Source organism: Balaenoptera acutorostrata, chromosome 10 (assembly GCF_949987535.1).
Source record: "Balaenoptera acutorostrata chromosome 10, mBalAcu1.1, whole genome shotgun sequence".
Lineage (NCBI taxonomy): Eukaryota > Metazoa > Chordata > Mammalia > Artiodactyla > Balaenopteridae > Balaenoptera > Balaenoptera acutorostrata.
The window spans coordinates 4,881,290-4,904,052 of record NC_080073.1 but is presented as its reverse complement, the minus strand read 5'-3'; the positions used below and the strand labels follow the sequence as shown (position 1 = coordinate 4,904,052).

The 22,763-nt window shown below is 51.2% G+C and overlaps 1 protein-coding gene across 1 annotated transcript; it reads right to left on the bottom strand.

Moving 5' to 3' along the window:
- Window positions 1-9: 9 nt before the first annotated feature.
- EFCAB12 (EF-hand calcium binding domain 12) lies at window positions 10-22,572 on the bottom strand. The gene is made up of 11 exons (XM_057554929.1): window positions 22,549-22,572; window positions 22,315-22,407; window positions 20,515-20,728; window positions 15,101-15,549; window positions 12,289-12,474; window positions 10,328-10,484; window positions 7,795-7,991; window positions 6,936-7,149; window positions 3,754-3,913; window positions 2,029-2,085; window positions 10-1,349 (listed from the first exon to the last, which is right to left on the bottom strand). The coding sequence occupies exons 1-11, from the start codon at window positions 22,570-22,572 to the stop codon at window positions 1,091-1,093; spliced, it is 2,010 nt and encodes a 669-aa protein (XP_057410912.1). The 3' UTR covers window positions 10-1,090.
- Window positions 22,573-22,763: the final 191 nt, after the last annotated feature.

The following is a 22,763-nucleotide window of genomic DNA, read 5'->3' as shown; positions in this document are numbered from 1 at the left end:
CTAGACTGCCTCGTTTAAAATTGTTCTTTATTTTAGCTTTTGTTTTTAAGATTATTGTGAAAATCAAATTTCAAGAGAGGGAAAAAAAAAAAGTCCCTTGATTCCAGAGCCCGAACACAATAGCGATATCATGTCATCAGTGATCTGCGGTAGAGTAGTTTCAGGGCCAGATGGAGACAGAAGCTGAAGTGGATGGTGTTGTTGACTTCGTGATGGGTGAGAAGGGAAGGGAGCGAGTGTTGACAGCTCCTTCGTGAGATTTTGACTGTTAAGGGGAGTTTGAGGAGACCCAGAGACGTGAAACGTGAAATGTGAAGGGAATGTCTTGTCCAAGATCACACAGCTGGCAAGCCGTAGGGTTGAGACTGCACCACATCTCACGAATCCTGCTTGCCCTGTGGGCTGTGGAAGTCAACTGGGATGCTGAGCACGGAGGCACTGTGCTAACAGCAGCCCACAGGGTGTGTGTTGTGAAGGAAAAGGTCTTGATGTGGGGTCAGGTGGGTGAATCAGGGGAAGGGCTCATGAACCAGTGTGCTTGCACTTGTGAAAGGCCCAAGAGTTTTGGAAGTAGTGATCCAAATGGCTCATTCTTTGGGGGATGAGGGACACATTTCAAGAGGAGGGCGCAGGGGTACCCACACTGCCTGCTGCTTCCTGGGGGTCCCTGAGATCCAGGATGAGAGGCTGGAGGTGCCATGCAGGCATCCCTGTCAAAACCCCAGGCAATGTGTGTTTTCTTCCCAGGCTCAGGACCCCAGCTTGCCAACATCCCTCTGGCCACAGCTCCTGAGCAGGAAATCACATCAGCTGGATCACAGGTGACATGAGAAAAACCCCAACGTGGTTTATTTCAAAAGGACAGAGGTCAGGAGAGGGAAATGCTCAAAACCCACATCTTTCCCTGGACACACCCACCCTCTGAGACACTGCACACTTTGAGTCTGGAGAGAGCTGGCCCGGGCCTTCCCACTGAAACGACTTCTCTTGTTTGGCTCTTTGATACCCTCCCTGTGTCTATGGCTCTGGGCTGCTAGCTACACTGGCCCCCGGCCCCAGGATGGCTAGGTTTGGCGACCCTTGGGCCAGTCTAGTTGATGTGGTAGATCTTGAGGGCATCGTAATAGGAATAGGTCATGTAGTTCATGTCCTTAATGGGCCACCAGTGGTCGGGATGGTAGGTGGCTGAGTAGGCCTGGGACCGGTGTTGGACACAACTGAAGAGCGCCAGGCTCCGGTCCACGGTCACAGTGGGCAGGTAGAGCTGTAGCTTGTCCAGGAGGTGACCCGGCCAGAAGAAATTGGGATGGGTTAGCTGCGGACCACTGGGCCTCTTCGCCTTCAGCTTCCTGGAGAAGGAGAAGACACCGGGACGGTTGTCATGGAGACAGGTGGCGGACGGGGCTGCTTCCCAGCGGAGCCCGCCCGCTGTGAGCAGAGTGGAGGTGCAGCACCGTGCTAAGCACTCTAGTACTCAGTCCTCCCGACAGTGCTGTGCGGTGGGCTCCGTTGTCCCATCTGCCTCACCAGCGAGGACCCGGAGGCCTAAGGAGGCTGAGTTGTTTCCCCAAGGCCACACAAGCCAGCAAGTGGCAGGGCACAGGCTTGACTGCCAGTCTGCTGCCTCTAAACCCAAACTCTTAAGTGCACACCGCCTGCTCTGCAGAGGCATTTTAATGTGCTGTTCGGAATGCAGCCTCTGGAGCCAGCACAGCTGGGTCCGAATCCCTGCTCCACCACTTAATAGAGATGTGACTTTGAGCAAGATAGTCAAACTTCCCGTACCTCAGTTTCCTCTTTTGCAAAATGGGAATGCTAAGAGTAACTTCATAGGGTTGTTGAGAGGATTTACGTGAGTTAACATCTGGAGAGCAGGGTCTGCCTAGCACTCCTAAGTGTCATTTTATGCCCCTCAGCTCCTGGGCACTGAGTCCCAGATGCTGTGCTACCGTGTACCCTGCAACATGCGAGTCCTGGGCACCTTCCTCCTACCCGCCCCCCTCCCAGAGTTAGATGATCACTACAGACCTGGTGAATTCCTCAAACTTCTTAAAGCTGACTTTCTTGATTTTCTTCAGCATGTTCCTAGTGGAGAAGAGAGAGAGAGGTATCTTGTCAGGAGACAGGAAATCTAGGTCAGTGGGGCTTTGGGGAGTAGGTCAGTGTGACAGGGGGTCTACCTCTGAGTCCAGACCAGAGCTCTGAAAGGAGAACTTCTTCTACCTGGGTGGGGCCCTGACTCTGTCCCCCATGCTCCAGTGGAACACACAGTGCGCTGGGGTGTCTAGACCTCTGGGCCCCTATTGGTCAGGCAGACAGGATGACAGCCCTGGGCTCAAGGCCTGGCTGGCTGGGTGACTTGGGGCAAGTCACTCCCCCTGTGGAGCCTCGCGTTTCTCATTTCCCAGCACAGAGACCTCCCAGATGGTTATGAGACATGCTCAGTAATCTGAATCCTTTTGGGGCCCCTGACTCCCACTTGTCTTCCAGAGCTGAATCCAGCCTTGAGGACAAGGGTGGTGAAAGCTAACGCCCCAAACCTCAGGCCTGGCAGACATCACTAATTACCACGGCACACTTTCCCAGCAAGCCTGCATCTGGCTCCAGAATCTTTCACAATGCATTCAAAGAAGCCAATGAAACCAGTCCACCCCTGCCCCGGGGGACCTCTATCCTTTATAACTGTGGCCCACCTAAGCAGGACAAAAGTCACTTTCTCAGGTTCCCTAGGTTCATGGCTCAGGAACTGGTGGCAGCCACTCAGGGGCTGGAAGGCAGTCACTAGGGGATCAGAAAGGACTCTCGAGGCCACAACCTGCCCGGTTCGTGCTCAGCTCTTCCCAACCAGGGCTGTGGACAGCCCCACCTGCAGACCTAGCCCACTCCTGCACTGGAGAACGCCATGACGGGGCAGGCTACAACAACAACAATCAGTGCTGAAGTGCTAACTGCTAAGAAGCTTACTTGCATTTCTCATTGGTCCTCACTGTGTGTGGTATAGCTGTTGTGCCCATTTTACAGATGAACATACTGAGGCTCAGTGAGTAAGGTAACTTGTCCATTTAACCGCTGGCCTGTTGGATTTCCACTCGGCTCTGCTGCATCCCACCCCCGCTGTTCTGGCCAGACTACCCTACAGGCAGCTGGCAGTGACCTACGGTGTGGTTCCCTCTTGGGCCCCTCCCCCCCTCATGATATCTGGTCAGCTGCCCCCTCCTCCCCCGCTCTGCAGGGATGCTGCCGTTCTCCAGTCTGCAGTCACCACTGATGCTGGTTCATAGCCTGCCCTGGGGTCACCTCCTGACAAAGGAGGGCATTTTCTTAGAGAGGACTTGGGATCTGAGGGTCAGGGGGAGGCCCCAGTGCAGAGTTCTGTTCTCCTCCTGGGGGGCTGCAAGCCCACCTCTTGCCAGAGAAGGGGCTGCCATCACTGTCCTCTGCAGGGGCCCTGACACCCAGCCCATAATTTGTGAAGGGGCCTCCCCCGTTTCTCTAAGAAGTCCCTCTTTTTAACCTTTTCCAGAGAGCATGAGGTCACATAGGATGTGGTCAGGAGGGTGGCCGCGTGGGAACGAGGCAAGGCGGCTGCAGAGATATGCGCCCGGGGACACGTGGCCAGTCCATGGTGATCAGTTGGGTTGGACATGCCAGGTTAGGACACAGACACTGGCACAACGTGACCCCCAGCCCCCCAGCAAAGGGGCAGCAGTGGGGCAGGAGCACAGGCAGGGGAGGAGGGGGCCAACACTCAGCTTGTCAGGCTTCTGAGCCACAGGTTTGGAAATGCCCTGGGATCGGAGCAGGGCCAGGTTCGGACTGAAGATCTTCAGGTCTGAGTAGTAGCCTCCCGGTTGCCGGATTGGACGCACCTGGTCCTTCTGCAAAATGATCTTGTCCCCCGGGTACATCAGGGCTGTGAGCAGCAAGAGAAATACAGCCTGTCAGCCCAAGACCCCTCCCCAGACCGAGCCTTTGGGGCAGAGCAGGGGGTTATTTGTTTTAATAAATTCACATTTTTGTTTGAAAAGATTTTTCTTATATACATTTAAAAATTTTTTATTGTTAAATCACTGTAGATTCACAGCACGTTACAAACAGTAGTGCAGAGCGTCCCCCAGGCCCTCTCCCAGCCCCCCCTACGGTGGTGTGTGCATCACCGCAGCACGCTGTCGGGAAGCGCAGCTGGCGCAGTACCGCTCACAGGACCGCAGATAAGGGTGCCTGTTCACAGCTAGGGCAGCAGTGGCCCCGAGGCCTGGGGGCAGTTAGGACGGAGTGCTGCCCCACAGCCTACTCTGCAGGGGTGTCCTGGTCAGGAGTCCCAGGAGGAGGAAGGGAGGCCTCACCCAAGACTTCACTAGATTCACTTAGACCCAGTCGATGGCAGTTTTCTCCTCGTGCAGAACATAAGAAGCTCTGGGCTGGGGCTCCACCCTCCTGCAACTGCTGAGCAGGGCTTGTCCTAAGATGGTAACACACAAACATCTCGTGTTCTGGACACAGTGATGGAGGGTTATTCTCCAGGTTATTAATGCTGGTTATTGGGGCGGGGAGGGCAGGGATTGCGGAGCTGAGAAGGGAGGGGAGGGAAGGAGGAGACGGGCAATGTCAACATTTTTTAAAGGTTTAAATGATTTTTGAAAACTACATTAAAAAAATATATATATACACACATGACTTTAAAAAATGATTTACATAAATAATTTTGTGTAAATAGTAAAGAAAGACTGTCCTTGTGAAAGGACAGTCACTAAAATATTATTGCTGGTCAACTCAGGCTGGGGGGATTTTTATTTTTATGTTTTCAAAAAATATAAGTGAGCATGGATTATCTATAAAATCAGGGGGAGAAAAATAATAAAGCTATATTCAGTGGGGACGGGAAATGCCTCGATGTTCTGGAGTTCCGGCCCATAAGCTTGAGACCTTGAACACAAGCTGTAGCCTTGAACACAGACCTGGAAATCCCCATGTTTGTGCTTCTTGGGCCACAGCCGATCACGCCTCTGTCATAAGGACAGCCAAGTGGCCAGGACAGTGGTCAGAGATGGACCAGCGTCTTCTCCGTCTAGACCAATCAGAAGCAAAAGGAAGCCCACCCACAGATGCTCCCATGTGCCCATGCGTGGTGGGATCCTGCAGACAGGTGAAGCTCACCTGTGTGCGGACCCAGGAGCCAGCAAAAGCCAGTGGCGGAGAGAATCAGTAGAGGCTAAATCCTCTGGTGGGGACAGACCAAGGGGCACGTCCGGGGGAAAGACCTAGCCCACAGGAGCCTTCGGGTGCCTGGCAAGCACGCTGGTATTTTAGAAGACACAGCTGCAGCTCCACCGCTAGCCAAGACCAGGGGATGTAAATGATCCAGGAAGACAAGGCTCCCCGAGGGAGCAGGAAGGAACGATGATTTGGTGAAAAGTTGGTGTCCAGAGCTGTGGGGTCTCCTGCTGTCTCTGCCCTCCCAGCCCAGGCGGGCAGCAAGTGGCCGCCCAAGCCAGGGGTGTGCAGCATGTGCAGGAGACAATGACCATTTAGGCTGGTTGGCCTGTGTTCCTGAAGGCCCTTGGCCACTTCCCCTTGTATAGACCTGTTATGGGCTGACTTGTGTCCCCCCGAATTCATATACTAAAGCCCTAACTCCCAGAATCTCAGAATTTGTACTTGGAAATCGGGCCTTTCAAGAGGTGATTAAGCTAAAATGGGCCATTAGGATGGGCCTGAATCCAATCTGACTGGTGTCCTTAGAAGAGGAAATCTGGACACACAGAGAGACAGCAGGGGTGCATGTGTACATGGAAAAGACCATGTGAAGAGACAGCCAGAGGGTGGCCATCTGCAGGCTAAGGAGAGAGACCTCAGAGGAAACCAACCCTGCCGGCACCTTGATCTTGGACTTCTAGCCTCCAGAACTGTGAGAAAATACATTTCTGTTGTTTAAGCCCCCAGTCTGTGGTATTTTGTTACGGCAGTTCTAGCAAACTAATACAAGACCCAAGGCCCTGTACATTTAGCACATGTTTCCCTCCATCTGGGGGAAAAGATGGAAACAATCAATTGTGACTGTTAACTCTTGTTCTCAGGTAAGTCACACTACTCTCTGGGGGCCCCCTTTTCTGAGAAAACCACGTGCCCAGTATGGCCACAGCTCCTTTCTGCAGAGTTCCTATGGGAAAACCTCTGCCCTCAAGTGCAGCTTACTCCGTGTTTTTAAAGCACAGACAGCGACCTGCCCATTAAATATATAAATTCATAAATTTGGGAAGCCGGCATTGCTACATGGTCACCAGGGGGTTATGGGGACACTCCCCTGTCCCATGTCTCAGAAGCACACATCCAGAGATGTGGAGGGTTCAGATCTGCTTGGATGTGTGAAAACACAATCCTTCCCCGACGCAGAAGGCAGAACCAGTAGGAAATCATAGGGTGGAGACCTGTGGTCTGAGCAGAGAGCAAAGGGCCTCAGCAGAACCTGTCTCCCGGTGCCTTCTTCCCTCCGTGTGGCAGAAGCACCAAGAAACAGGCCTGGCCTAGACAAGTGGTTTGGAACACCCAATGCGTCATAGCAGTTACCACTTCCAGCCAGGCTCCGTCTCTGAAATCGGGATCCTTTCTTTGTGCCCAACCTCTGGCTCCCTCACCCGGAACTCCTGTCCTGGTGCTTCCTGCTCTAGACTGGGGAACCCGGACCTCCAGGCCTGTGAAGCCTGCAGCCCTGCAGGGCTGTAAAATCCCATCTAACAGCGAACCAGGCGGGGCTGTTCCTCCCTCCACCACCAACCCCCGCCCCCGCCCGGCCCCGCAGTGTCCCCACCACAGGCCGCAGTGGCGTGCTTGGATGTGTGTCGGCTGGAGAAGGACAGACCTCAGGTGGACGCCATCCTCGCCCTGGCTGTGGGCCCCCTTGGCACCTTCCCGAGGACCAGCCCCGAGGCCCTTACCTCTCACGAGGACGTCCTCGGTCAGCGGGAGGCCGTAGGATTTGCAGAGCTTCCAGCACTGCAGGTAGACCAGAAAGGTGCGGGTGCGCGACCTGTTGATGACGGCCTCCATCTCCCCGTGGATGGTGGACGGGAGGCAGTGCTCATCGAAGTGCTTGTTCCCGCTGTGCACCAGGCGGCACTGCTCCGTGTACTGGATGGAGGGGATGGTGAGCTGTGGAGAGAGCAGAGACTGGCACTCACTCCTCCTCACCTCCTGGCCCAAGGCAGACATAGAGCCTCATCTACCTCTCCCCCCAGGCCCCCGTGAGGGGCGACGGCAAAGAATGCAGGTTCTGAAGTCTGGCTTGGGATAGTATTATATTAGTACTGTCTGCCTCCCTGACTAGACTCTCAGCTTCCTGGGGCCTGGGGCCGTTTTGTTCTAGGCAGCACCTAGAACAGTGCCTGACACATCACAGGCTCTCGATAAATATTTATTGGATGAAAATTAACTCATGTAATCAGTTATTCCCTTCCTTCACTCGTCACATTGTTTCTGGAGTGTCTACTCAGCGCCAGGCCCCAGGCCAGGTTCTTGGATTCCAGCTGTGATGAAGATGCAGCCCTGGTCTCAGGATGCGAAGTCATAATTAAAGAGTTGGAGGAAGGGAACTCGATACTTTCAGATGCATCATCTCATTTTATCTTCACAGAAACCTTGTGAGGTAAGTGCCATTCTTACGTACAGAAGAGGGAACAGGGAAGTAAGGAAGCCCCCTAAGAGCTCCCCCGGCCAGAAGGTGATGCAGGGGCAGTGGATTTGAACCCAGGCCTACCCAGTCTCCAAGCCCCATCCCTCCCCTGTTGGCGGGGGCACCTTGCTCTGCCGCTTCTTCTCGCGGTACCGCTTGCCCACATCCTCCATCTCCTCCAGGGTCATGGGCCGTGCCTCCATCTCGGTGTCGACCACGGGCACGGTCAGCAGGTCCATCTTGAGAGGCTCTGGGGCTAAATTCACCTGCTGCTTCTTGGATGGACTCTGTGGGGAACCACTGTCCTTGGCAGATCTGTAGTCTAGGAGCAGAGGGAAGAGACAGAGGAAGGAGGAACTGAGAGGGAGCCCAGCCATGGAATCCATCAAGCAGTTAACCAGTGTCAACAAGCAGGTGCCCACGTGTCCGGTCAGTGCCATCTGAGGTGCACCTTGAAGGTGTCCCTTCTTCCGTTTCCGCTGTGGCCACCTCCTCTGTCACCTGCACCATGGCCACAGCCCTCCTGTTGCCATTCTCATCCTCTAGCATCCTGTTTCCAGGCCTCCACTGTCCCGGGCAGAAATGAAATCCTGGCCCTGCCACCTTCTAGTTTTGAGACTGTGGACAGGTGTTCAGCCTCTCCGAGCTTCAGCTTCCTCCTTGCAAAGCATGAATAGTAGCCCTGACCTCCCGGGACTGGAAGGAGAAAATGACCTAATGCTGTGGGTAAATGAGGGTAAAGCTTCGCAGCCCACAGGGGGTGCCCCAAAGCCACCGCCTTCTCCCTTGTAAGCCAGGCGTCCAGACTCTTGATGCTGCTGCCCTTTTAAGCAAAGCAAGAGATACCCAAGTCCGCTTACCTTACCCACTGCTGCTCTCCAGGGAAAAGGAACTCAGTGAGGACACTGAGCTAGCACTGGCCAAGCAGATACCTGCTCTTGGCTCTTAGGAAATAATAGGTCCCAAATACCTTTGCTGCAAACGTGTACCATGGTGCACTCTGATCATTCACCAATTGTTGCTGCATAGTTGCAGCCAACTACGCAGATAACGATAAGCTTCGGTAATGCATAATGAAAAGGCAAAAGGAGTGTGGGTGGGAAAGCCCACCCAACTCGAGGAGACCTCAAGGATGCACCAGACACAAAGGGTATAGGATCTCATTACAGTGGGGGCACTCAGGTTCCCTGGGGTTCTGAGAGGGATGGAGACTGTGCCTGGGGTGACGGTGCCTCGGCCTGGAGGCTTGTTGAGACTGGAGGTCAGAAATCTTGCTACTGGACTTCCCTGGTGGCGCAGTGGTTAAGAATCCACCTGCCAATGCAGGAGACAGGGGTTCGAGCCCTGGTCCGGGAAGATCCCATATGCCGTGGAGCAACTAAGCCCGTGCGCCACAACTATTGAGCCTGCACTCTAGAGCCTGCGAGCCACAACTACTGAGCCCGCGTGCTGCAACTACTGAAGCCCGTGCGCCTAGAGCCCGTGCTCTGCAAGCCCCCGCTTGCCGCAACTAGAGAAAAGCCCGCGCACAGCAACGAAGACCCAACGCAGCCAAAAAATTAATAAATTAATAAATAAATAAATTAAAAAAAAAAAAAAAGAAATCTCGCTACCCTGTGGGACTGAGGAGGGGATGCTCTAAGGGAGCCGCCTCTAAAAGAACCTACCCGTGAGGATGCTGAGCACCCAGCTCAGTGTAACCTTGAACTCCAGAGACCCCGCCCACATCTTCACCTCTGTAAGGAAACCCCTCTGCTGTCCTCCTAGGGCTTTTACATGACCTCAGGGAGGGCCAGGAGGTCCCCCCATGTCCACCCTCACAAACGTGTCTGAAATTAAATTCCTGCCAACCTGGAGGGTGGGGACAAAGCAAGATTTGTTTCATTTAGAAGAAGAGAGATGTGTTTATATTTGAGGAGGACTCTGGAATGGTGGGTAGTAGTCAAGGGAGGGCTTTAATTTTATCTATAGTTGTTCAAAATTTTTTTTTTTTTACAATAGTGGCACTAACAATAAAAAAACAAAAAACAAACAAACAAAAAACATGATGTACCCTGTGTTGTAAATTCATACGTAGAGCTGCCGCTGTTTCATTTCTAATTTGCCTCTGTGCTTCGTCTGGATAGATGTGGCTTCACAAGCACACAGCTTGGCAAATGGAACTTGAGCTGTGCACAACCTATACAACTGTTCACAGCAGCCCTACTAATATCCCTGATAGTAGAATACCAAAGTAGATTTTCCAGTAAACTCTAAACATGTACTAATTCTAGTTTCTGAATTCTAGTTAACTTTTTATCAATAATACGTAGATTAATAGTGGGAAGGCCTTGGACCCACATACAAATGGAAAGGCTTGCCGTTTGGGTCAGTTTTCAGCCTATCAGGTAGGCTTTGATGGGCTAAAACCACCCTTTGAGAATCCTCCTTTAAGAACAGGGTTGGGCCTCATTCATCTTTGAACGACCCGGTAGCTGGGCACTCAAGAGAATATCTACCCCTCGGTTGATCTCTGGGCCTGGAAATACCAGAGGGAGGCTTGGCCCACCTACAGTAAGCCAGAGCTGGAGAACACACTCAAGTGAGCCAAGGCTGCCTGCACCACACTGGCTCCCAGGATGCGGAAGTGGAGGCACGGGGGTGGAGGTGGATATGTACACTCTGTTGCAGTTGCCAGGGTGCTTTTCTGCTGAGCCAAAGACCACTGCTTGTAGGTGCTGGCCAGGTTATCCCCGGTGATGCTGTTGTGCTTTCCCAGAGAGCTGAGATAGATCACGATGTCCTCCACCTCCTGGCTATTCAGAGGGACTCCAACCTGAGGAGAGAAGAGAAGCCCCAAGGTGGGCGGGCAGGCTCCAAACGTCCTGCCAGGACGGCCAAGGCCTTGCCAGCCTGGCCTCACCTCCCCGTCTAGTTTCATCCTCAGCCACTCCCAGCTCACACCCAAGGTCTCTGCCCAGGAGCTCAGAGCCCTTCCCCAGGGCCCTGAACACACCCTACACGTTCTCACCCTCTGCCTTTACTCAGACATTTCCCACTTCCTGCCTGAAAAACTCCCATCCCTCCTTCAAAACCCAGTCCAGACATATCGTCATCTTTGCAGAGTCTGTTACTTCTTCCTCTGGCCTCCCTCCCCACTCCATTCCAATCTCAGTGACAGCCTTCCTGTGCTGGACTGGAAGAAGGGTTTCACGTCTGTTGTCCTTGTCCATGAGGGACACATAAGCCTCCCTGAGCTGAAGTAAAATAGAATCAGAAATCGGATACACATTACTCCTTTAAGGATGGTGAGCAACTTCAGAGAAGTAAAATGCTTGCCAGCAATACCGAATATTCAAGAAGAAAAGTTTTAAAGGAAATACAACTTTGTCAGCTTCTTTAGACTGTAGATATTATGCACTGAGCTTTACTTAAAGAAGATCAGAACTCACCTGGTGCTAAAGGATTTAATGTTTTATCTTTTTGGTTACATTGATTAACAACCCTTTATTTTTTGTTGTTTTAAATGCTTTGAAATTTTGTTTAGATAATTACATGTCATAAAATGATAGTGTGAAAACTGGTGATGATTTAAGACCATAAAAGATGTAGCATTCCCCTTCCTAAAGTTTTTTTAAAAGGTATCTTGTATTCAAAATATATAAAAGCTTCATTCACCCAGACCAGGAGTCAGCAAACTTTTTCTTGAAAGGGCCGGATAATAAATATTTTAGGCTCTGGGAGCCACGTGATCTCTGTCATCACTATTCAACTCTGCCCTCCTAGCATGAAAGCAGCCATGACGATATGTAGAATAATGAGTGTAGCTGTGTTCCAATAAAACTTTATTTACAGGAAAAAAGCCTTTATTTACAAAAACAAGAGACTGGCTGGATTTGACTCCTGGGCCATAGTTAGCAAACCTCTGCTAGACCAATAGAACTTTCTACAATGATGGGAATGATCTATGTCTGAGGGATCCAGTGGAGGAACCACTCACCACATGTGACTACTGAGCACTCCAACTGTAGCTGCGTGACTGAGGAACTGGATTTTTATTTCTTTACAACTAATTTGAATTTTTGAATAACCTGTGAAAGTGTGGTCCGTGGACCTGTACCATAGGCATCGCTGGGAGCTTGTTAGAATGCAGCATCTTGGGGGGACTTCCCTGGCGGTCCAGTGGTTAGGACTCCGCGCTTCCACTGCGTTTTAACAAGAAGCTGCATTTTAACAAGACAGAAGCTGAGACAGAAGCTGCGTTTTAACAAGACCCCAGGTGAGTCATATGCCAATGATGGTTCCAGAAGTTCTAGAAGGTACTAGAGGCAGGACTGAAGGCCCAGCTCTCTCTGTGCTCAGTTCTGGGGTGATTCCCCAAGCAGCTGGCTGGTTATGGGGCTGGCTCCGCAGACCTCACACTCAGGTAGGGCCTTTCAAGGTCAGACCGGTGCAGGGTGGCCTTAGGGGTCTGATGGGGCCTCAGGTTAAGCCACATATTCCAGTCTGGCTTTATAAGTAATATGGCTGATAGTCGGAGCAGGATCTGGGGAGGGGGCAGTGGTGGGGGGAGGGGGGTGCATGGGCGCCCTCCACCCCCCCACCCTCAGGCCAGCCTCGGGGGCGGGGGAGGCGCTTACCGCCTTCAGAGCCCTGATGAACTCCTCCCTGGAGATCCTCTGGTTCTTGCCCTGCTCCACCTTGTGAAATATCTCCTGGATCTTGATCTTGTGGCTGCACAGGTAAGAGTACAAGGCCGACAGGGCAGAGGGTTCGGGCAGTTGTAGCTGGGGCACTTGCCGGCGGAGGGGTCGCAGGCTTTTCTTCTGAAAAAGGCAAGAGAGTGGGGTAAAGGGGAGAGTTTGGGGGAGACAGGCCGATGGAGCTTCATCCCCAGAGTTAGAAATGGGAGAGAGAGAGTCTGAGCCACCCTGACCAGACAGCAAGGTGGAGGGCAAGGAGTGCTGGATTCCGGCAGGTGCGTCCTGCCACGGGACGCCTGGGAGATTTTGCTTCTCTGGGCCTCCAATTTCCCATGAGAAACAAGAGGCTTGGACAATATGAGAACTAAAATTTCATTCTTAACCACATCTCTCCTGTCAGACCAGTCAGTATTATAATCACACTGGGCTCTCGGTGCAAATACATGCCCCTGGCCGGAGCTTCCTGGGCCCCCACTGCCCACACCTCCCAGCCTCTGCCCCTGCTGGGCCTCCTGCCTGGAATACCTCTCCTTTCTCTTCCTGTCCAAATCCTACTCCTCCTCCATTTCCGGGTGAACGGGAATACAGTTAGCCCTCCGGGTCCATGGGCTCCACATCCACGGATTTAACCAACCACAGATGGAAAATATTCCAAAAAAAAATTCCAGAAAGTTCCAAAAAGCAAAACTTGAATTTGTCATGGCTGTTGGCTGTCAACTATTTACATAAAATTTACATTGTATTTATAACTATTTACATGGCATCTACATTATATTAGATATTCTAAGTAATCTAGATATGATTTATCCTCCTTATACGGGAGGATGCTTGTGGGTTATATACAAATACTCTGCCCTTTTATATAAGGGACTTGAGCATCTTCAGATGATGGTATCTGTGGGGTCCCCCCCCACAGGTGCCGAGGGAGACTGTACTTAGGAATAATGTTCCTTTACTTTGGTGCAGCACTTGACAGTTTACAAAGGGCCTTGCCGTTCCCTAGCTTATAGGTCCTCAGTGTCCTAGAGTCTATTCATGGCCTGTGGCAAACTGTAGAGTCCTTAATCTGCTGTGTGCACCTCTGCCACTAGCATGGAACACCTTGAGAGCAAGACCATGTCTTATTTAGCTACATACCCCACCTCCTATCCTTGTACTCAACAAAGCCCCCAGCCCTCTGCAGGTAGGCAGTAATGGTTTGCTGAATGAAGAAAACAATGCTGTGAATTCGGTATTAGGTATTAGTTTCCCTTTTTTTACAAATGAAGAAACAGGCTGAGAGATGAAGTGAATTCCCCAGGCTCACACAGCAGGTAAGCAGTGGAGCTGGGTTTCTAACCCAAGTCCTGTGCTTATACCTAGATGCTGTGCTGCTGGCAGGAAAGCGTGTGTTGGACCCATGAAAGTTGGCTTTTGACTATGATTACACCAGGGACTGACGCTGAAGTTTGGGGGTCAACCCAAATGACATCCGTAAGTCTGCAATAATAATAAAAATGACAAACATTTATTGAGTGCTCACGATATGCTCAGCACTGTCTCAGGCACCATATATAAATTAGTCCGTTTAGATGTCACAGCGGCCCTAGGAAGCAGGCACAATGGTTATCCCCACTGAACAGTTGAGGAAACTAAGGCCCAGATCATACAGCTAGGAAGGAGCAGAGCTGGGTTTAAACCCAAGTTACCTTACCTCTTATGCCAGCTTTACCTGAACTGGGAGAAATTTCAAGTGTCTGTATTGTAAGGAAATGTCCCATACAGTGTCTGTATTGCAAAGAGTTGGAAGATGAGGGCTTTGGTTACTGACTGCCATTTACTATCCCTATGGGCTTGGACAATGTAGGCCTCACTGAGCTTCTGTTTTCATATTTATAAAAGGGACTTATATGTATAATATATATAAATACATATACAAATTTATAAAAAATTTTCTTCCAACCTCCCAACTGTGATCCTTACAATAGCCTTGTGAGCACCTGCTGGCACATATAGGCCCTCAACAAATGAATGAACCAATGAATGAACAATGAGTATTTAAAATGCCCCACAGATGAATGCCAGGGATGATTCCTCCCAGGGTGGTTTTAAGATATAGTCACAAATTCTTCAACCCTCCTCTCTTCTAAGGTGGAGCTCAATCCCCTTCCCCTAGAATGTGGGCAGTATTTAGTGACTTGCTCCTGACAAACAGACCGCAGTGGAAGTGATGGTGTGAAACTTCTGAAACTGAGACCTCCTGAGACGAGGTCATAAAAGGCATTGCAGCCTCCTCCTTGCTCTCTTGGACCGTTCGCTCTGGGGGAAGCCGGCTACCATGTGGTTAGGACACTCGAGCAGCCCTGGGAGAGGCCCACGTGGCCAGGAACTGAGGCCTCCTGCCAGCAGCCAGCTTGGAAGCGGGTCATCCTGCCCAGTCAAGCCTTCAGATATCTGTGGCCCAGGCCAGCATCTTGAGATGAGAGCCTGAGCCATGCCATCCAGCTAAGCTCCTCCCAGGTTCCTCATTCTCAGAAACAGTGACATAATGAACATCTGTTGCTTTAAGTCACCTTGCGGGTATTTGTTATGCAGCAATAGATAACAAATACACCTTTTCAGGACTTCTGTTTGCTCCCCTGGGACTGGGAGGGGGATGGTGCGTGGGGGTGGGGGTAAAAGATCCCCATCCTGCCTAATTCAAGGGAGTGAAATGACAGCATGCCCCTAACACCCGAAGTGTCTGCATCTGGCAAATCGGGCTGCTCACCTTGGTGTCTCTGGTAGTGGCCAGCTGGCCCATCAACCGGGCCTCGTGCTCCTTGTGGCTCTTGTGTAGGACCTTGGCCTCCGAAGGCGTGAGTCTGGACTTGTTCTGCAGCCACCTCTCTACGTTGCCAAATGACTCCAGGTCCTGCCGAACCTTCAGCCTCTGGGTCAGCCAGGCCCTTGGGTCCTTTGGCTGTTCTTGGATGTCCCCAACTTCCAGGGCTTTGGAGCTGAGGGTGGGCTCGGGGGGAGCCTGGGGTTGGGGGGTGGGATTGACGGGCATCAGAGCCTCCTTTCGAGGCAAGATGATGATCCTCCGGGGGCTCTGAGGCAGGTGGAAGTCCTCCTGCTTGAACTGCTTGAAGCAGTGGGCGATGACCGCTTCAGGGTTGAACACGGGCTCCTTGCTGGCGTTTTCATCGTCAACCAAGGACTTAGACTGGTAGAACCCTGGAAGAGGGTTAAAAGGTGAGTTCCTTTCAGGAAGAGGATCAAAGGAGTCAGGAAGGAGAAATGCTTCAGCACCAGGCTGGGCATCAGGGCCCCTGGGTTCCAGGCCTGGCGTTATTGTTGCCTCGCTGTGATGATGAGAATAATTACATCTAATGTGCCTGGGCACTCCCAACAGCAGGCACTATGCTAAGAGATTTATATGCTTCCTCATGAACCTTCTTAGATTCCAATCTTACTCCACCCCACTCCCCCCCGCCCCCAGTGCTCCTTGGCAATCAGAATGATCTTTTTAAAATGCCATTCTGATCTGGTCTGATCATCTGAGGCAGCCTAGTGCCATAAAGCGCAGAGGCTTTGCAGCCAGAACGCTCCGGTCTGAGTTCCGGCCCTGCCGCTTACTGGGGGCATGATCACTTATCCTTGCAGGGTCTCAATTTTTTCATCTGTAAAATGGGGATAATGATGGTACCTACCTTATTGAGTGGTGGAGATGTTTAGAATCAGTTCAGTTTGTTCACAATAAGTGCACTGTTATTATTTTTTTATATACTTACCCTCCCCCCATTTTGAAATACTTCCATGACTTTTCATAGTCCTCAAAATAAAGTCCCATGACTCTCCTCTGCTAACCTTTCCTGCGTCATCACTTGCCTGTCTTTCCTTACCCTGTCCAGACGTCTTGGCGTTCTCTCTGTTCCCTGAATGATCCAAGCCCCATCCTGCCTAAGGGTTCCGCACACGCTGTTCCCTCTGCCAGGAATGCTCCCTCCCCCATCCATCCCCTCCTCGCTCCTCCTCATTCTCCGCGTGTCAGAACAAATGTTCCCTCTCCAGCTTCAGGCTGTGTTATATCCTCATGTTATCTCTGTACTTTTCCTTCAGACCACTTATCATAAGTATGTAAATCAAGGGTTGCAAACTGGCAGCCCTCATACTGAATGAGGCTTAGGGTCCTGTTTTGCTTGACACACTTGTTTGCTTAAACTTTTCCAGTTTGCACTGCATTAGGCTGGGGCATGCGCTCTGCAGCTTGCCATAGGCCTCACCATTCCCTATCGTCTCACACGCAGCTCATTTCATTCAGTAAGGGCTTGGTTCAGGCAGACAGTTGCATTTGAAACCCCTGGTGCAATTACTTGGTTTATTTTTTTCCAATACACTGTGAACCGAGATCTCATCTCTCTTGTTCCCTGCTGGAGTCCCAGCACCTCCACAGTGCCAACATATAGTGGGAGCTCAGTAGATATTCGGTGAGTGAGTGAATGACAAGTGGACAGACCTAACAGGTTGGCATCATGATTTACACCTATTTTTACAGATAAGGACACCAAGGCCCAGAGAGGCCCAAGGTCACACAGTTGATTAGTAGCAGAGCTGGGACATGAACTTCGGTTTGTCTAGCCCCAGAGCTCAACTCTTAGCCATTACTTGATATTACCGCAGGCTGTCACCTAATCCTGCTGAGTCTCAATTCTTTTATGCCTAAAATGATATAAACTCTCGTCTAGCAACCTCCCGAAGCTATTATGAAGATCAAATGAATAACAGGTGTGGGAATGTTCTAACATTCAGAAGGGATACAGCATTATTATTAAAAATATTGTCGGGGCTTCCCTGGTGGCGCAGTGGTTGAGAATCTGCCTGCCAATGCAGGGGACATGGGTTCGAGCCCTGGTCTGGGAAGAACCCACATACCGCAGAGCAACTGGGCCCGTGAGCCACAATTGCTGAGCCTGCGCATCTGGAGCCTGTGCTCCGCAACAAGAGAGGCCGCGATAATGAGAGGCCCGCGCACTGCGATGAAGAGTGGCCCCCACTTGCCGCAACTAGAGAAAGCCCTCGCACAGAAACGAAGACCAACACAGACATAAATAAATAAATAATAAATAAATTTTAAAAAAATTTAGAAAAAAAATATATTGTCACCATCATTTTCCTTCTAAAACCAAAACTCTCCTGCTTAAAACCCTTCTATTGCTCCCAGCTGCCTCTAGAATAAAGTTCAATCTCCTTAACTTAGCCCCACCTGTCCCACCCACCCCTGCCAACCCCTCTAATTTCTCCAGCTCCTCTCATTCCTTCTGCCTCACCTTGTATTTGTACCCAAACTAAGCTGACGGTGGTTGCATAGTTCCCCCCTCCTGCCCACCCCCCCAAACCGTGCTCTTTCCTGTCTTTGAAACACGCTTCTGTCTCTCCCCTGTTCACTTGATTTTCCCTGCTTAGCCTTTGAGGCTCAGCTCAGGCATTACTGTCCCCTGAAGCATCCCAGCCTCTCCCTTGTGCCCCTCTTGGTCCCCATAGCCCCTACGCTTAGCCCCCTCATAGCATTTACCATATTTTTCTGGATGAAGACACTTTTCTTTCCCAACAGCCTGTGACTTTCCCAATGTCAAGAACTGTGTCTTACTTCCTGTGCATCCCCGGTACCCAGCCTGGCACAAAGTGAACAGTCAGTACATTTGTTAAGTCCCTTTACAATGCCCGTGTATTCCTTTCATAGTCAGAAAATAATTAAAGTATGTATACATCAATGTGGACAGAAGTAAGTACTTCTCAACAACCCATTTATCATTTCTTTGAGGACAAGATGTTCGGTACGACTGAAAATTTAGTCATTCATCAAACCAGCATTTACTGAAAGTTACCCAGTGCTTGGTACTGGCTGGGTGCCCAACAGGCAGTATGCTGGCACAGAACAAGGTGGGGTAACCAGAGGGGTCACAAGGTGGCTTCAGTCAGGGGAGAGACGCTGACCGAGGGATCTGGGAGGTCATCATGCAGGAGGGGACATTGAGTGTGCTTTCAGAAGGAGTCGGGTTTCAAGGGATAGAGGGGCCAGCATGGGGATCGATCAGGGTGGGGTTTAGGGACTTGAGGGTTACTAAACAGTTTCACAAATTGGAAGCACATTGTGCGCGAAGGACGAGGTTAATGGAAAATACAGTTGGAGTGATCTCCAGCGCCAGGTTCAGGGGTTTACACTGTACTCTGCAGCCCCTGGGAACACACTCAAAATATGCCCCTCACTGGTCTCGCCCCTTCCACTTGAGCCCCCCCTAGACCCCGAATCCATGATCTGCCTTTAGCCAGAGGCATCCCTTCCCCCTCGGAAACCCTGCAATGGCTTCACTGAAATGGCTTCTCCTGCTCTTAGAATAAACGACCCTCTTTCACAGTGGCCTGCAAAGCTACCTTGCTGGGGCTCGGCTCCGTTTCCTCCCTAACCTCCCCCCACTCTCCTCCCCTTCGAGAGCGAAGGCTGCAGGCCCACCATGCCATGGAGCTTGCATTCTAGTGGTCTTTGGGGTGCTCTGTCCGTTGATAGGAAAGTGAGGCGGGCTCTTAGAATAAAAGAGGTCTCCAGGTGGTTGTGGGTAGAGCCTGTGTGAAAATGTTCCCCAGGGATTAATGAGGCCAGCTCTCAGCGGCCAACTAGTCCCATTGCCTACCCAGGCCAGGGAACTCTTTCTACAATGCCCCTGCGGACTTCGCCTGTTTGTATACCTCCAGTGACAGGGTGTTCTCTACTTAACATTGTGAGGGCCTAATTCCAACTGCTAGAAAAGACTTCTTTATATTGACCCAGAATTTGTTTCCCTGGAATTTCTACGACCCTTGGTCCTAGTCCTCTCCCACTGATGCCCCAGAAAACACATTTGTTCCCTCTTTTCTGGGACAGCCCTTCAGGTGTCTGGAGACAATTCAATACTTCCTTGAAATTCTCTTTTTCTCTTGGCTCTTGATACAAATCTCTCCCTAAGTTCCATCCTACCTCTCTGGCCACTTGTTCTTGGCCTCTCTTTTCCTCCCCACTCCTAAAATGTGGAGCCTCCAGGCTTACACTTGGGCACTCTTTTTTCTTCCCCCCCCCCAAACACTCTCCTCCACTCTCATTTCTGTGGCCCTCCATATGCAGAGGACACCCATACCAATATTTATGACTTGGAATTAGCTCCAACTTTCTACATACAGTTGCTCCTAAAGCATCTCAACTTGTACGGCCTACAAGGATCTCCAGCTCAACCAAGTCTGAACTCTTTCCAAGTTCCCCATCCAATCAGCGCCCTCTAGCCTGGCACCTTTCCCTCACCTCCCAGTATCTTTGGCCTGGGAATTTGGGACAGTCCCAGATCGCCCCACTCCCAACATTGTGAGTTTGCCAATTCAGACTCTGCATTTGCTGACGCTCCCAATCCAATCCTGTCATTCTCAGTGGCTTCCCCATCTCCTGGCTCACAAGATCTCTCCTGATCTTGTCCCTTCTGACCCCTCTTGCCTCTCATCTCCAGCAACACTCAAACTACCAGCAGTTTTCTGAAGACCCCATGTCTCTGGGCCTCTGTGCATGCTGTTCCCTTGGTCTGGAATACCTTTCCTCCCCCTTTTGGCTTGGATAACTCCTTGTATCCTTAATTTAAGCTCCAGTGTAAAGAGCTCTCCAGGACCTTGGAACCATTCCTCCCCATCCTCTGCATTTAGCAGACCTCTTACTCCTGGATGTCACCCCTGGACCCAGTATTCATCCCTTCTTCTTCTGTAAGTATCCATTTATCTGTCTTTCACCTCTGAAGTTGCAGTGCTTGTCAAAGACAGCAAGCTATCACCAAAAGTTTGAAGATTGATGGTCTTCTCCATGCCTCTTCTCCCATACGGAACACACTAATGTCTAGCGAAGAAGTAGGGCCAGCCAGAGGGCCTGGACACCTTTCCCGGGCCCATGGGTTGGGCCGCTGGTTCCAAGCCAAAGCAACTCGGCCTGCTCCTCCAGACCGGGCAAGGAAATCTGAGAAACATGCACGACCTGCCCCCGACTCCCTGGCAACCCTGCACCCAGAGAGAGGACGACACAATGAGATATCCGTCCCTGTCCTAGCCCTCACCCCACTTGCACCCGTCCACCCGGGGGTTGAGGGCTTCCTGGAGCTGGCGTTGATTCCCGGGAGCTTAGGGTGAACTTACGGAGCAGAGACCGGAACACAGCCTCGTACGCTTCAGAAGAATAGTCCGTGGTCGCGGCGCCGGGAGCGGGTGCTGAAGAGAGCGTGTGAATGTGCGTGTGTGTGTGTGTCTGTGTGTGCTTGCTTGCGCGGGGGTATGGGGTACCAGAAAAACAGTAATACCAAGTTTGCAAGAGACCCGTGACTTGCAGAGCTTGGCGCAACTGCTGCCAAGACTACGGACGCCCCGCGCTGATTGGCTGGGTGCCGCCACGTGGCCGGAGGCCCGCGGGGAGAGGATCCGCCCGAGCAGGAAACCCCGACAGTCTCGCTCCCTTGGAGGGTCCTGGGAGCGGCCGCGAGGAAACGGTGCAGAGCATCCGGCTCCGCAAAAGACAGGATTTCTTAGGTTGGCCCAGTGGCCCTTGAATCTGGAGTAATAGATCCCAGGTTTTCCTGTAAACCGTAGGGTCTCCAGCAGGTCTCCACATGTTTAGGGCTGTGTTCTCACCCAGAGAACAGGCGCTCCCTCCTCCAGAGGGAACCCGAGAGAGTCGTGGGCTAATAGAGGCAGTGTTTTTTGTATCCTTTGTCCCTGAAAGACAGGGTGCCATGGTTTGGAATTATAGAACCTGAGAACTGGAGTATTAATAATATTTGAAATGTCCATTGACTGATGAATGGATAGACAAAAGGTGATCTATCCAAACGACGGAATATTATTTAGTCATAGAAAGGAATGAGGTATTGACACATGCTGCTGAGACAGGCTGGGACCTGGGACCCTTTGCGGCAGTGCTTACACCTGGACAAGTGTCTCCTCGAGTAAGAAACTACATAAGGGATGAAAAATAACTGCACATATGTGCAGTTGTGGCCAATTATGAACAACATGATACAAAAAGACCAAAACCCAACTGCCACTTCTGAGGTGTGGGGAGCAAAAGCAGGGTACTGCACATGATCTCTGCACACAGCACCACGAGGGGGGTGGGCAGACCACCTAAGCCACCCCTCCAACCCAACCCATGGGTCAGCCTCTACCCTTGCCCCATTTAAGGGACCTGCTCACCCCCATCCACCCAAGAAGCGAGCAAGGGAACTTGTGATTTGTTTTCACTCCCTCCTGCCGCAGCACTAGTCCCAATAAAGCCTTGCCTGAATTTCTCATCTGGCCTCTTATCAATTTCTGTTGATTAGAGTCTAAGAACCTGGGTCGGTAATACTGCAACATGTACGGACCTTCAAAATATGCCCAGTGAAAGAAGCCAGACACAAAAGGCCACAGATTATATGATTCCATTTTTAAGAAATGCCCAGAACTGGCAAATCTATAGACATAGAAAGCAGACGAGTGGTTGCCAGAGGCTGGGGGAGGGAGGGATCGTTGGGTTTGACTGCTAACAGGTAACGGGTTTCTTGTTGGGGTGATGGAAATATCCTGGAGCTAGTGATGATGGTTGCACAACACTGTGAATGTGCTAAAAACCATTGAATTGTACACTTTAAAAAATGGTTAAATCAATTGTATGTTATGTGGATTTTGTCTCAGATAAAGAAGTTAGAAAAGACCCAAACACTTGAGTGCTTACTCTGCATAAGGTACCATCCTTACTGAAATGCGTTATTTTTGTGACCCTCTCAACAACCTGAGGTCGTCACTCAGACCATCCTTATGGGCCTCATTAATGTAGCACTTTTGTAAGCCAGGCTCCATTTAAGCAATTTCATACATTAACTTAATAATCATAACTGTGTGAGGTAGGCACCACTGATCCGTTCAACAGATGAGGAAACAGGTACAGAGGCCAGGCAACCTCACCTGCAGGAAAGGGGAAAAGCCCGGCCTGGCTGCTGCAGAGCTCCCCTGCTGCACCCGCAGGCCCCCAGTCTTGATGGAGATGCCGGGCCGGGACTGGACAGCAGGTCCCACCGCCACGCCACACCTGACGCCCCAAGCTTGCTGCCTGCCCTACCCTCTGACCCCAGGCACGCCCAGGGTTGCAGGGGCCCCTCTGGACTCTTCGCTGCAGGGTTGGGCACCCTGTCCCCATACCTTACCCCTTTTGTTCCCTTTCATTATTGTGTGTCCCTTTCTCTCTCCCGTGAGGGTCTCTACAGAGCCTTTTCATCTTTGTGCCCCTCCCTGGCACAGAGCTTTGCACTTAGTGAATGCTACTCTGATACCTGTTAAATAAAAATGTGATGGGAGGTTATGAAGTGGATGTTTGCCTTGGAGGTGTGCGTGTGTGTGGCCAGTTTTCCTGTTCC

What these genes read in the sequence shown, in the direction of transcription:
- EFCAB12 (XM_057554929.1), bottom strand. Translation starts at nt 22,572, where the DNA reads ATGAAAGGGAACAAAAGGGGTAAG. An exon ending in TGTGTTCCGGTCTCTGCTCC is followed by an intron (nt 15,550 to 20,514) that starts GTAAGTTCACCC and finishes ACCCTCTTCCAG; the next exon opens with GGTTCTACCAGTCTAAGTCC. An exon ending in TCATCAGGGCTCTGAAGGCG is followed by an intron (nt 10,485 to 12,288) that starts GTAAGCGCCTCC and finishes TTCTCTCCTCAG; the next exon opens with GTTGGAGTCCCTCTGAATAG.